General features: G+C 39.2%; 1 protein-coding gene across 1 annotated transcript in view; it reads left to right on the top strand.

Moving 5' to 3' along the window:
* FREM2 (FRAS1 related extracellular matrix 2) overlaps positions 1 to 15,795 on the top strand; it is a 164,861-nt gene that overhangs the window by 6,653 nt on the left and 142,413 nt on the right. The window contains exon 2 of the mRNA XM_034665086.1: positions 4,053 to 4,142. Within this exon, the coding sequence (XP_034520977.1) occupies positions 4,053 to 4,142 (90 nt within the window). The remainder of the gene's footprint in view (positions 1 to 4,052; positions 4,143 to 15,795) is intronic.

Genomic DNA, 15,795 nt, shown 5'->3' on the forward strand with positions numbered 1-15,795 from the left:
GGCAGGTGACCTCTGCAGAGTTCCTCAGTGACTGAAGGGAGAAGCCCATTCAGCATGCTGGCTTGGGAGGCAGGGCTCTGTTGTTTAGAACGTGTGAACTTCACTGCAGAGGGCTTCGGGTGGCTTTCATGAAAATCTCACCATGTCAGGATGGAAACTAGATCTATCCTCTGTGGGCTCTGGGAGTGGAGGTGGAGTTTATCCTCGGGGCATCCCAGTGGGGGTGTTCTTCTCCCCCCCCCCCCCCCCGCAACAGTGTTGTGCTCTAAAAAATGCTTTAATAAACGGATATTGCAAAGTATAGTGTTAAAGTGAGCTGCTTCTCTGTTTTAGATGCTGGCAAATAGCCCTGCACTCCAACCTCCTGATTCTTGGCTGAAAGCCTGAATATATTCTAGGGCCTGCAGGGACAGGAAAACCTCAGAGTGCCAAGTGTCATGCCAGACTGGCAGGAAACTTTTGTGTGAAGGCTTTCTGAGGACAGAGATACCAGGCAATCTTAGATTGGTTCACTTTCACGGAAAGTGAAGAGGATGAAAGGAATATATTACAGGATAGAAAATGTGACTTCAGACTGCTCCTCCGACCTGAAAAAGTAATCTGACTTTAAAGATTTTTTTTTTTTTAAAGGAATTTGTGGATGAAGACAGGCAGACGATTTAATTTAAGTTCTATGGACTGGGTCCAACAGCTGAAAATGTTGGAATATTATATCTTAAATATTGAACCCTAAATTATGCTATTTCGGAGAGAGCCTGTTTCTCTCTCCCTCTCACTGTTATGGACTCACCATGGTTACTTTTTATGGTCATCTGTAAATATTGAATAGTCAGTTTATTATAAAAAGTGAAGACACAGTTTTAAGATTATAAGAGAAATGAGCACATTCCAATAAGAACCCAAACACTGCCTAGGAAAACTATTGGTAGTTCATCACAGAGCGCTCATCTGAGCAAGTGGGGGCTTCAGTTTGGTTCAGGGTGGTTATTACTGGAGATGAGATGGGTGAGTAAAAACAGAGAGGCTCCATCATAGGGCTACTGCGCTCCTCTCTTCGAAGAGGAATGAAAGCAGTGGCTTGAGTGAGGATGACGCTACCTTTGTATTTGCTTTTCTTTTTCTGTTATCATGAAGGGATAAGCTGAGCTATATTTTGATGGATTTTCAGTGCACTGGGTTAGGTCAAGTTAGCATAATATGGGCAAAGAAGGCTATTCCCAAACCGATTCATGACATGATCCTTAGGGGAAGAAAATCCGTTCATTTCTAAGCCTTGTTAAGGTAGAAATAGACAAGGTAGAATTAGACAAATTAAAGAAATTATTTTAATGTTGTCTCTTTGCCAGGGTGCCCCCTGCTGTCTCCATCCCAGGTTTAAATCTCTTGTCTCAAGGAGCTGGACTTTTTTCTCTACAATAAGCACACAATGATATCTTGTGGAAGATACGTTACAGATCGCTTTCAGAAATTTCCCCCAAAGCGTTTGAACGAGGGTGTGGTTGCCAGGCAAGTTAGTGAACTTAGAATTAAAACGAAAACACAAAATCATGGAATGCTTGTATACATGAACTGAAATAAATCCGTTGCACGATCAGTGATTAGAAGAAAATCCAGTTAATTGTTAGATGTTCACTAAAAGGAGATAACATTTTTTTTGCTACTAGGTTTTGATCTTCCTAATACTACTGTGCCTTAAGAAGTGAGTGTTTATATATAATTTATGATGTTTTTGATAGCTTTAGAGGTTCCTATAGAATAACAGTGCTATGATCAAAGTCTTTACTTATTTGAGATTTATTTTTAGAAGTCCCTTTTTTGAACCATGAATTATTAACTGAGTGATAAAGAAAATGAAAAGGGTTTTGGTTTGTTCCAACTAATCAATATTGCATGCCCTAACTTGGACAGAAAATTTGACACCTGCGTGTCCTAATTGCATTCATGTTCACTTTTTTAAAAAAGTTTTTAAGAAATCACTTTTGAAGTGGTGATTTATTTCAACGAAACTGTCTCCTAAATACTATAGGTTTTACAAGAAAACAACAAAGCAGAGCTTAGGTATACTAATGTATTTTGAATTTTTCCTTTTCTCATGGTAGAGCCTTTAGATTTTCCTACACAGTTAAAGAGGAAATGGGGAAGTTTGGAAAAGTTCTTCCCCACATGACCAGAGGACTTTGTCCTTAGGCTAGGGATGTATCTTCAGAACACAGTTCACTTGATTCCTTCCTGATGATTTAAAGGTTGTAAAGGGTCAGAGTTGTAGGAATAGGCAGGTAAAGAGCTTGCAGGGGCTTCACTCCTTACCTCTGTGGAAACATCACACAGGCGGAGGCAGCGGCCCGAGCGTGGTCCACCAGACCTCTGGGCTCTTTCATTTTAAGTTAAGAAACTTTTGAGCCATTACTGAATATTAGACTCTAAGCAAAAGACTGTGGGAAGTTAAGATGAAAAAAACAATCCCAGAAGTTTTCCACCTTCTAGGAAAGGTAGCCGTGCAGAAAGATACAAATGACACTTGGCAGAAATTGGTGAAATTAGAGCAGAGTTAGAAATAAAATGCTAGGGGGAATAATATGTCTCGAATTTGCTTCATCTCCTAGTACTCCTTTTACAAGAAGTTACCATGAACTGTTAAATCAGATGTTCCCCTCCTCGGATGTCGGATTGTAAGCAAGTCATCTTTCAGAACTGTATGAGCCAAGGGAGCATGTACATTTCACATCTGTCAAGAGGAGTCATAGAAACTCGTGCAGTCATTTGTTGATCCCAGTACCTTACATCACTTGAGCTCGTTCTTTCATAAAGTCATTTTCTCATATACAATGCTTGTAGACTTCATAGCACGAACTCAGTAGACCTCTTAGAAGATGGAAAAACTGTAGAGCCCACTCAAGACAAATAAGCATTAATGCCATTGCAGAAGCCACTCTTAGCTGTGATCTTGAACGTAATGTAGCCTTGGAAATAACTGTACTGCCAGGCCCAGGTCAATAATGGCGTGTTGCGAGCAACACGGAACAGGATGATACTTGGTTTATTATGTTGTCTGTGCTGCATCATTAAGGAGAGGAACTAGGAAAATGGGTGAATAAATTTTTGAAGTTGTATGTTAGTCAATCACTGAGAACAAACTATGCCAGTGAATTCGAGAGCTAGGACGGGAAGCAAGAGAAAGAGCATTCCTAAAGCAGGGTAACTTTTCACTGCGGATAAAGGTTTCAGTTTTTTTAGACGTTTTCTTTTCTTTTTTTTTTTTTTTTGAAGTATCTTTTTTTAAGGTTTTCATTTATTTGTCTGAAAGAGAAAGGAAGAGAGAGTGAGAGTGCATGAGGACAAGCAAGGGAACAGCAGGCAGAGAGAGAAGCAGCTCTCCACTGAGCAAGGAGCCTGATGGGGGACTTGATCTCAGCACCTGGAGATCATGACCTGAGTCAAAGGCAGATGCTGAACCGACTGGGCCAGATGTTTTCTGTTCTAATTGCTCTCTGGGACATGACAGTTCTTTCAATCTTTGGGATTTAAAATGTCCTCGATTTGATTTTTTTTTTTTTCTTTTGAACTCTGGGGAGCTTAAAAACAGCCTGCTGTATATCACAAGAGGTAAGAAAAGTTAGCCAGAGGAGGGCAGGGAAGTTCTTTCCTCTGAGGACCAGCCCTCCAGGGAGGGAAAGAGTGTGATTTTGGTAGTGCCAGGAAATCTGCCATGCCTCAAAATATCTCCCTTTCCACCTGTTGTGAAGTCTGACATTCTGTATTTAGACAGTCACTTCTTTGGTGCATGAACATGCAAATACCATTGGGAGGGGCAACACCTTGCTATTATTATAACCTAACTCTTGCACTCTATCTGGGTAAGAGATCGTATTTCTGTGGGACAGCTGAAATCAAGGGGCTTAGAGATAGGAGAAATCAGATAGCACTGCTTCCGTTGGAATTAGGAAACCTAAACAGGATTGCAGAGAAGTAAGAGCCAATTGGATTTACCATAAGTAATGAGTCACCAATCTCGCCTTCGTAATGAATCATCTTGTTCTTGGGTTATTTTCTAGCTGACATTGATGACATGAAAATATGCTACGTTTTAAAAGACGGGGCCAATGCCACAAGTGATGTGTTCCATTTTACAGTTGAAGATGGTGGTAAGTATTCACTCTCCTGTTAGTATAAACAAGGAGAGTGACTTTTATTGGTTGTTCTTTGATGACTTCACTGCAAAGAATCTGTATCAAGTATCCTTTTATGCTCACCTGAATTTATATTGAGTGAATCTGTCATTTGCCAATAGATAATCTTACATTCTCAATCTGACACAGTACTACTCTGCAATGAGTATAGATAAATGTTCCAGTNTTGGTTGTTCTTTGATGACTTCACTGCAAAGAATCTGTATCAAGTATCCTTTTATGCTCACCTGAATTTATACTGAATGAATCTGTCATTTGCCAATAGATAATCTTACATTCTCAATCTGACACAGTACTGCTCTGCAATGAGTATAGATAAATGTTCCAGTATATTATTTTTGTCTTAGGATTTGTAAAGTGCTAAAAAGAAAGACTTATGTAAATAGGATACCCATGTCCAGTTGTTCAGAATATGTTCTGCATGATGCTGCCCACTTGAGGTGACAAGAGGATGTTGAAACCCAGCCCAGCTCCACTCTCAAGCCATGTGCCTCCCCACGTGTGTCTACCCAAAGGGGATGCCTTTTGCTAATTTGTACTTGGGTGCTGTGTGGACTAATGCTGATGAATAATGCATTCACCAGGAAATCAGTGCTAACTAAATATGTGTTTTATCTTACCAATCTCAGTACGTCTAATGATTTTCTTAGTTTGGGGGAATCTGTGACTTAGTCTAGCTAAAATGTTCCTTGGTGGGGGAGCCTCGGTGGCTCAGTCGGTTAAGTGGCTGCCTTCGGCTCAGGTCATGATCCCAGGGTCCTGGGATCGAGTCCTGCATCAGGCTCCTTGTTCAGTGGGAAGCCTGCTTCTCCCCTGCCTGCAGCTCCCCCTGCTTGTGCTCTCTCTCATTCTCTCTGTCAAATAAATAAATAAAATCTTTTAAAAAAATAATAAAATTAAATTTTCCTCGGTGAAATCTGAAGAATACTGCAGAGAATAGCCTATGACTTGTGCTCTGAGTCTCCCGAGCAATTTCACTGTCACTGCTCCCCCAAAACTCTGACTGCTGCTCACTCTGTTCAGCTCTCTTCCCAATCCCGTAGGCCGGGGGAAAAGTGGCCACTTCGAGATTCATCGCAAAGGTATCTCTGTTCTCTCCTGCTCTCAGGAGAATCAAAAGAACCTCAGGAAGTACATGTTGTGTGACCAGGACACCGGAAGTGAGGGGGGGCAGGTATGGGGGTAAGAGATGAGGGAAGGAGGAAAGAAATGATTCAGATCCAGTCCTCTGTCTTCTCATGTTGCTTTTTTAAAAGTACGCTATTCCGTCATCTGTCTCAAAAAGAGGACATGCTTACTTGCCCTCCGTATTTTGTGAGGCATTAAATAGCACTTGTTTAAAATATCACTGGACACAACGTAATCGCAGCTCTGAAAGACGGCATCCGTGGGGTGCATGCCGGAGAGGCAAAAAGGGATGTTAATTTGGGTTCAACTATTTGATTTTCCCTAGAGGCCGGAGGCTTAATAAATTTGATGCCTTTGTGTTTATAGTAACCAAATCATGAGTTAATATTTTATGTATTGATAAAAGGAATCTTAGTATGAAACCAATTTCTAAGAAGGAAGCCAATTTATTAAAAAAAGTGATGTGCTTATCGAATCTTGATGCTCAAATGGGAAAGTCCACTGTCAGTAAACTTTAGAGTGGAACTCCGAAATAATTCAAATCCTCATAGTAGATGAAAATTCATAGACTAAATATTGGCTCGAGGCACCAGGTTTGTCACTCAGAAAGACTGAATATACCTCAATAGCAAAAGTATGATTTTCTTTAAAATTACCCAAAAAAGTTTGAAATCAAGTAGTTACAATTCTAAGATATTATAGCTTTTACTTTTTTAATATTTTGCTTTTTTCCCCCTCAGTTATTTTCAATCTGATACAGCGTCACTCTGTTACTCCACACATTCCCTTCCTTAGCTGGGTGGAATGGTAACATTTACTTTAAAACTTTGATTTGTACTTAAACTTCAGAAAACACTATGCGTATCGTATTTCAGAATATTAAGTGAGGAATGGCTAGTTGAAGAAACCATGTTTATATTTGGATTTGCTGAAAACGTGGCTGAGTGTCTAAGGGTTGTGCTTATGGAAATAGGAAATAAATCATTTCAGGACTTTTTTAGAGCTGGCGTCTCACGTGAGAGGGAAACATTCCAGGGACATTGTTCTTGACCTTTCTTCTCGCCGCCGACATGGCATTACTTATGGGGCTCGGAAAAGATTCTGGCAAACTATCTATGGAACAGAACCTATTGTAATTCACCCGATATAAGAAAACTTCCCTCTGACAGAATAAACACAGAAACTTGCAAGATTAAAGAATAAAGATTCATGTATGTATTTCAAAGCTGTTTTAGTTTGATACATATTTTTTTTAGGATTTTTGCACTGTCTTGTAAAATACTCTAACATTTGAGTGAGAAATGCAATACTATTTAAAGAGTATCTTGAATGAAATTATGTCTCTGGGAAGTGTAGGTATTTTGCCAAACAGAAATAAAAAATATTGGCAATATTTGTGGTAAGAGAAAAAAAAAGATTTCCTTCTTTTCTATAAATATTAAATTGAGAATTTTAATTTTTGATCCAGTTATATATATCTTGGTAATACAGTAAATAATTTTTTTAAAATATACTCTAGAAAAAATATTTTTATAGACTGTAATTGAACCTTCATTTTCAAATCTTCATGTGTAATCATGTGATTTTTATGCAATAGAATACATGTTTATGAAGACACATATATGATATGTTTTGACACTTCTCAAACGTATGTATGTCTTAGGGATTATGGAAGGTACTTGAATCCTATGAACAAGCAGTATTCACAGTTTTGGTTGGAGGGATCCAGGTCTCAGAAAAGCCAGGTGACTTCTCTGAATGCATCCATCTGTCCAGGAAGTAACAGACCTCTGTCAAGGGTGACTTACTCTTCCCATGCAGGTGATGACAGACTTCTTGGCCCAGTGGGTCTGGCTACTGAATTCAGCCATAGTGATTTATTATCATCTCTTTTATACAAAGATAGTAAGCATATCCATAAACCAGCTCCATGAAATGCATCCCATATTTCACATCTGGGAAGCCAGTTACAACACCATGGCCTAAAATTAAGAACTGTCTGCTGCAATTCTCTTTCCAATCTGTTAAATTCACCTTCTCCAAGTCCTCAAGAATGCTTTTAGAGGGACGCCTGGGTGGCTCAGTCGGTTAAGTGTCTGCCTTTGGCTCAGGTCATGATCCCAGGATGCTGGGATTGAGTCCCGCATCAGGCTCCCTGCTCAGCGGAGAGCCTGCTTCTCCCCCTGCTTGTGCTCTCTCTATCTCTCTGTCAAATGGATAGAGGAAATCTTAAAAAAAAAAAAAAAAAAAAAAAAAAAAAAAAAAGAGTGCTTTTAGGACAGTGACTAAGGAAAGTACTGGAGCAAGCATAATCCTTGAATAACCTAAAAAGTCAAATATAACTTTTACTTTCAGAAGTCAAAAAGAGATTTAGGAAAGTGGAGAGCTGAAAGCCCTTGTTTCAGATTTAATGATATTATCATAAGAAACTAGCTAGCCACAGAAATCTTGTTATGATTTAGTGATGGGCTAGGACCACCCATCACTAATGGGATGGTGCTTAGGACAGAGTTACCAGTTTTTAGCGTGGGGCTGTTACCAGATGGCAGGATTAAAGAGTACTTTATTTGAAGAATAGATAATGTTGGGATTTCACCTCAGGGAGTACTACTGTGCTTGGATCTAATAAGTGTTGGGTGATAGAGCCTATGTATACACACACACACACACACACACACACACACACACCTGGAGAGAGATTATTATATTTTAGGATTCTTTCTATTAGATCTTAAACCTTATATAAGATTTACGATTACTTATGCAGCTTTGCCTTCATAGCATTCCTGTCAACGTAGTAAAAACAAACAAAAAAATGACTGCTCCTTTTTGGCAGATGAGGAAACTGAGTCACAGAAGTAGGTAATTGACCTTCCTCAAGTTTCATAACCAGACAACCAGAGGCCAGTTTGAATCCCAGGATTGTTTCTGCAAGTAGTAACTTCCATACTTACTCAGGATAGGCAAAGCGGGGAGTTCACTCGATGTTCTCTGGGTTCTTCTGACCAAGGTTTTAAGAATATTTAATGGTGAGAATGAAATCAGAGTAGGATCTGTCCATAGGCAAAAAGTTATGTTTCTTATATAGTGTGAATTTTTATTTTAGAATTATTTAAGGGCCACCATGTACTGAAATTTATAGTATGCTTTTCTGATACCATACTGTAATTCTTTCAAAAAATACATTTGGAAAAATATTTAGTCTTTCTAAAGTTCAGATAAACACAAATCAAATCACCCTTACAGTACCATTTTTTTGTTTTATCAATTATATTACAAGTAAACAAAAAAACCACTTAATACGTGAATTCTGATGAAACAGGTACACTTTCATAATGTGTGTGAAGTTATAAAGTGAGCAAAGGCTTTGGGAAAAGCTATGAATGTGTAGTTGGAGTCATGCAGGATGTAGTAATCCACTTAAGACAGGGCTCAGCGGAAGTGAAAACTTACAGTCATATTCATGTCACCACGTACTAAAGCAGCAATCTGGAAATTATTCTTTTGTTTGGTCTGAATCCTAATTTTTTTTAATGCTTTTTTATTATATTATGTTAGCCACCATACAGTACATCCCTNTGAAACAGGTACACTTTCATAGTGTGTGTGAAGTTATAAAGTGAGCAAAGGCTTTGGGAAAAGCTATGAATGTGTAGTTGGAGTCATGCAGGATGTAGTAATCCACTTAAGACAGGGCTCAGCAGAAGTGAAAACTTACAGTCATATTCATGTCACCACGTACTCAAGCAGCAATCTGGAAATTATTCTTTTTTTTTGTCTGAATCCTAATTTTTTTAATGCTTTTTTATTATATTATGTTAGCCACCATACAGTACATCCCTGGTTTCCAATGTAAAGTTCGATGCTTCATTAGTTGTGTATAACACCCAGTGCACCATGCAATACGTGCCCTCCTTACTACCCCTATCACCAGTCTATCCCATTCCCCCACCACCCTCCCCTCTGAGTCCCTCAGTTTGTTTCTCATAGTCCATAGTCTCTCATGTTTCATTCCCCCTTCTGATTACCCCCCCTTTCTTTATCCCTTTCTTCCCCTACCGATCATCCTAGTTCTTGTGTTCCATAGATGGAAATTATTCTTAATGCTCAGTAAACATAGAAAAAGCTTTTTAGTAAAAGCAGNCATCACCAGTCTATCCCATTCCCCCACCACCCTCCCCTCTGAGTCCCTCAGTTTGTTTCTCATAGTCCATAGTCTCTCATGTTTCATTCCCCCTTCTGATTACCCCCCCTTTCTTTATCCCTTTCTTCCCCTACCGATCATCCTAGTTCTTATGTTCCATAGATGGAAATTATTCTTAATGCTCAGCAAACATAGAAAAAGCTTTTTAGTAAGCAGTCCTTAAAATGTTATGCAGTCCTTAAAATTTTAAGTTATAGAGTCTATCATAGTATAATCCTTAAAATGATCATTTCATAATGAAATAATTGTTTTTGGAATAATAGTAAAGAACATGAAAATAGTATATCAGAAGGCCATCCATCTAGGTACTCTGGGGCCAGCGATCTAAAGTTACGATTTACAGGGTCAAACTCTGAAATTGGGAAATATGCTCTCGTTGTCTGGGGCTTCATCTAAGGAGCCATGTAGCTATCCCCTGTGGATTCAGCGAGAGCATCTTCCATTTCTTTTGGTTTCACCCTTTCTATCTTCCTGAAGGGAACTCAATGTAATAATACTATAGACGTGGAAAAGACATCCCCCTTTGATAATTGCCTCTTTAAGTCCAATTCCAGATCTAGGGCTCCAGAATCTTAGCAGAAGACAAAAGCGTGTATTCTTTTATCATGCTCCTAATCGAACATATTCTCTGATTTCATCTCAGCCTTCAATGCCCTGTAATTCTCCTATAAAGTATTTCAATGTGAGAGTGCTTCTGGCCCTTTTTAGCCTTCTTTCCAAAGAGCTTTCCTAGCTCTTCCTTGTGATGGAAAAGCTGTTCTCACACCACTGGTGTGTCCCACCCTGATGGACTTCATCACTCTTTGACACTGACTCAAGGGGCATTTCCTCTCCAGAGGGGCTCCCAACATGGTGATGACAAAGTTAGCCACACCCTTCTTTGTGCGTCCATCCCTACCCTTACCTACTAGAATGTTGTATTCTGATTATTTGCTGATGTGAAGACCTCCATTAGTAGAGAAGGAACTCCTTCAAGTCAAAAAAGTTGTCGTTAACCTTAGAATTAAGATTCTAAGGGTTGAAAACAGGGTAAATATTTAACAAATATTAAAATGAATGAATAGATAAATGGAAAAAGACGCTCCATTTTTATATAAGGATCAATTACCTCATATTCTAAGAAAAGCTCCTCTAAACAGTTGCCAGTGGACCTTGTTATTCCTTTAGAACATTCTCTTATCCTAGCATTAATTTAAATCCCTGTGGCACTTTCACATTTTTAAACTGTGAAACCAACTGCTGTGAAAATTCCCTTGAAACTTTCAGGGAAATACACTGAAGACCGAAGGGATTCTCAGATTCCCGATAACCACCAGTTCGGAGCTCACGTTATTCTTAAAGAATTCTTTTCAGGAAAAAAAAAAAAAGTTGTCAGTATATCATATCAACAATTGTCCATCTTTAAAATTTAATGGGTAATAGGTATTTTCTATCAATCAGTGTAATTTTAAGGTCAGCACCATTACCTTAAGTATTTTTAGTGGCCCCAATTTTGTGCCTCATGTGATAAGAGACGTAACGCCAAGTAGAGAAGTAGAAAGCTCTTACTAGCGTAAAGTATCCTCAGTCCCCGTTTAAATGTCATTCTATAAATTTGTATTCGTTTCTTGTTTGTGTGATTAAGTTTTTCAAGCCCTCGGCATCAGATCTAAGACCTTTTTTTCGATGGGCATAAGAAAGAATTAGGAGATGTGGTCATCCATCTGGCTCGAATCACTGAGTAAGAGGAGCCCTACTTTTGTCTCCATTGTGAAAATTGGTTTGCTGCTTCCTCATTTGACCTCCCATGTGACTTGGGTGTGCAGTCAGAGAGAGTGCCGTCTCCTGGTTTGGCACTAAAACTGAGACGTCAGATACGGTATCTGTGTTGGCCGTTGTAATGTATCTGGTCCAAAGCCAGACATTGGTTGCCTCTGTCTTTGATTATGTCTTTTGGTGCCCAATTTTTCATTCGCCAAGATCCTTAATTCATATGCTATTGAAAGATATAAATAGGATCTTGACATAATAGCAGAAGCTGCCGAGTCAGTTCTTTATATGAAATGTCAGTTAAGGACAAGGCTTTTAGATTTTTATTCCCTATTGGATGACTGACCACTGAGATGCCAGGAAACGCGAAGCTCTTCGTTCTGGTTAGAAGGAGCACAGATTTTTGCTTGAAAGTGAGCAGTAACTTGAGTTTTAGCAAAGTCATTATTGACAATTAGCTGGAACGTAGAGCAAAGCCTGGAAAAATAGAAGTAAGTGCAGTAAGTCGGAAAACGAGGTTTGAGGACAAGCATTACAAGATTATACAGACATATTCAGCTTAGAGAAAAAAACCAAGCATTCTTGGCAATAAAATTAATTGCTAGTGACATGAGAACCCAAGGAAAGATACCAGTGCCTCAGGGAGTTATAATAAGATGGTGAAGTCATGTCAGGCACTGAGACAAATATTTCTAATCTGCGAGAGAGCATAAGAGAATACAGGTCCTGGGAAAGGCTGTTGGCTACTATGGCTGGCTAAACATTTGTAAGCCTTTCTCTTTTCAACGAGCAGTTTAGAATGGTTCACATCATCAGGGTCTTTCCATAGCAGAGCCCTGCCTTTAGCAGTATGACTGTGAGGCACCTGTTCTGTGTCCATGACAGAAGATACACCTTTTAAATAGAACAGTATAATGTAAATGTCATTGCTATTCTTTAGGTTCATTCCAAAGTTATGTTTCCTATGGATCTACGTTTTATTGGCTTTGATTTAGGGGAAAATTTTCTTAAATGGCTAAATCTTTGGTGAATATGAATCCTTACTGGTCACATTTCTAGAGGCTTAGCATGACTCTATTTTTACTCACAAAAGCAGTGATAGTCACTTTTTTAAAACTAAGCAGATCTTTTATAGGTGATTAAAATACCATAATCTCAAATCAAATATTTATTTGTGGCGTATATTACATAACTCAATAATATTCCCATTCTTTCTCTTGAAGTTTGCTCTGGATAGCTGCGCGAAATAGAAGGTGGTGTTCAATGGTCTAGGACATAGTTGTAACTGGTGTGATTCTATATTTGCTAGAACCTATGCCAATCCAAAGAGAATCGGAATGTAATGGAAGAGAAGGGTCAGAGTTTCTCTGGCAAAACTTATTTGCTATAAAGAGGTTCTCTATTCATTTGTTTATGGAAATTATACAACAACCATTTTTGGAACACTCGGTATATTTTAGGCATCTACTGGATTCTGGAAAAACAATGATGACCATAACAGTTGTGATTTTTGACCTGAGGTTCCGATAGGCTCTGATGATCAAATAGTAGACAAACAAAACATTTATACAGTGTTTAAAGTATGAGGGAGGTTACATTAAATCCGAGATAGAGATGCAGCTGTCAGGCATGGCTTCTGAAGGGTGATATTCGAGCTTCGACTCAGGATGAGATGAAGCCGCCACAGGAAGAAGGGAGGGAGAAATGTTCCAAGCTGGGGAGAAAGCACGTGCAAAGGCACTGAGCTCTGTGTGGTCAAGTGACCCGAAGAGCATCAAACTGCCTGGAACTCAGTTAACAAAGCAGAGGGCCACCCGAGGCGATGCTGGAGAGCTGGACGGCAGCCCGATGGTGCGGAGCCTCATAACCCAGCACAGTGATTCAGGGTTTGTTCTAAGGCGAAGGAAACTCCCTCCCCCTAATCATATTAAAGCAAACGAGTGACATAGTCTAATTTACGTTTTGAGAAGATGACTCTTGCAGCCGTAGAGGATTCAGGGGAAGTGACAAGGGGGAAGACAGAGAGACCAGTATGAGGCTGGTGCAGTCAGACAGATGTGCTACGGAAAGAGGAGGACAGGCTTGGTGTAATTTTGGATCTCAATCTGTAGGACTTATTGACAGATTGGATTACGGGGGCAAGAGGGACATCAGCATGATTCTGGGTTTCTTGGCCAGAGGAGAGTGGTGGTGCTATTCTTTGAGATGGAAAAGACTTGGTGGGGAGGGGGGCATAGAAAAGGTTTCGGGGAGGAAATGAAGAGGCCATTTCGAACATATTAATTATGAGATGCCTTACTTTGAAATGTGTATACAGGAAGGCCAGCCTATTGACCCTGCTTATCTTCCCGCCCATCGGAGGAATTAGGAGCGCAGCCTTTGGAGTTAGAACTGGAGCAAATATTGCTTCTGCCCTTTGCAGTAAAAGGCAACGTGACCCTGAGCTAGGTAACGGAGTCTTTCTTGGCCTCGGTTTCATTTGCCAAGTGGGGCAATAGTAGTCCTTTAGCAAGTAAGGTTCTTTTTGAAGGTTAAGTAAGATGATTCATGGAAATGGGATCATTCATGCAGCACACTTCCTGCCTCCGAGTAATGACTGTGCAGGTAGCTAATGTGCTTTTGAGGTTACCTCTCGGATGGTTTCCAGGGCTTTTCTTCCAATTTTTCTTTCATTTCTTGCTTATCCCCGCCCCCCTTCCCCTTCTCTCCTTTTCTTTCTTCTTCCTCTCTCTTGGCCTTTCCCATAGCAGCTGTTTTGGAAAGCTTGACTGTCTATTTGTTTTTGGTGGAGAGATGGGATAAGACAGGGATGCAAATGGAGAAATGCGGAAGGTTTCCGCAATGCTGAGTTGAAAGGCCAAGGTTTCCAAAGTCATTTTTCCATTAGCAAGGAGCTAAACAATAAGCTGACAATAAAGAGCGTTCCCTGTGGTCAAATAATGGAAATGCAAAATACTGTCTCTCTTGAGCTCAGTTTATATGTTTTATTTCATTTTAATAACTAGAAGTGTAAATTTTATAGACTTGAAGGTTAAATATAGTAACCAGCTTTGATGAAAAAAACTAACACTTCGAAACACCTGGGTTTAGCAAATATGAGGCTCCAATGATAGTTTCAGCTGCAAATCTAATACGTTGAGCCATAACTAGCTGAAGACACTGATAAAATAAGTATTAAAGCCATGTGTGTCTTTCTGTAATTATCCAGTGAGGACAATTGTCATATGTAATCCTGATTGCAAATGAGGAAGAAATAAAATTTAGTGAGGCTTAACTTCATGAAAAGTGGTAAAAGAGTGAACCACACGCACAAGTAAATACAAGTGTCTTTGTTCTTGTTTCACAAATGTAGATTGATATCTTAATGTACATTTCCTAAGAGCAAAAATGTTTGTGTAAAGGAGAAAAAAATAATTTTCTTTAATATTCTGTTTTAGGACAGTTAGTGTAAACTTACTGAAATTATTAATTTATGAATCTGGTTCTGCTCCTAAGAAGCAAAAGCCAATTGCCTAGTAGCCGTATATAAGTAATTTTTCACTGAAGGAATAAATGCCATGTTAAGGAAATGATGTAGCTTCAGATGTTTACGTTTAGAATTCTTACAGTGCTGTTATGGTAGATGATTCCAGAATGAATTATTCAGTTCTGGCTAGGAAACTTTTAACATAAGATATACTTTTTGCAAAGGGTATCAGTATCATGGGGTACCAAGAAATTAAAAAAAAAGATGAAGGGAAAATAATTAGACAGCTATGTTTGGTTTTCAATTTAGAACTAGTTTTTATTCTTCATGTTAATTTTGCACTAAGCTGGGAAAATAGCACCCTCAGTAGTAGCTTTTGATGAGGGAAGCCAAGACACAATTCTCTTTTGTTTGGTTTCAAGAGATCTCTGACCACATTCTTCCCACTGAGACAGCAGAATACCTACTCTCCCTTTTTTTTTTTTCCTGCTAGTTAGCTCAGTTCAGAAAGGTTTAATCATTTCATCTTGGTAATGCCCCCACCAGCTACGTTTAACTCCACTTACATGACTGTTGGAGGCCTGAGTTGAGAACACAGAAAACAGTGTTCTCAAGCTTAGCTCAAGAGAGCCACTTCAGAAATGGAAAATAAAGTGGTAAGACTGGTCAGTAGACTTCAGAAATGCAGGAGACAGAAAAGAACCATTCTGCATTCTCATAATTCTCCCCTTACTTTATGTTATGTAGAAATAGCCCCAAATAAAGGGCACTGCGTCCTTGCTATAAAATTGAGTAAGGTAGGGTACATTTAACCATTTCAGAAATTGTTTTTAACCATTAAGAAAAAATGACGCTTAAGAAAAAATGACCCTTGCTGCCTAAAGCTCAAGAGTCATTTTGTTTCACCATGCATGTCCATTCGGTTACTACCTCCAAGTTCATTTTACCGGCTTCCTGAAATCCTATTGAATCAGAGTCCTTCATTAACTCCATTCCTGTTGATCCCGTTAGAACCACATTGAGATTTATCTTAAAAGACTGACCGTGTAAACTGCTTAAAA

Source organism: Ailuropoda melanoleuca, chromosome 7 (assembly GCF_002007445.2).
Source record: "Ailuropoda melanoleuca isolate Jingjing chromosome 7, ASM200744v2, whole genome shotgun sequence".
NCBI lineage: Eukaryota > Metazoa > Chordata > Mammalia > Carnivora > Ursidae > Ailuropoda > Ailuropoda melanoleuca.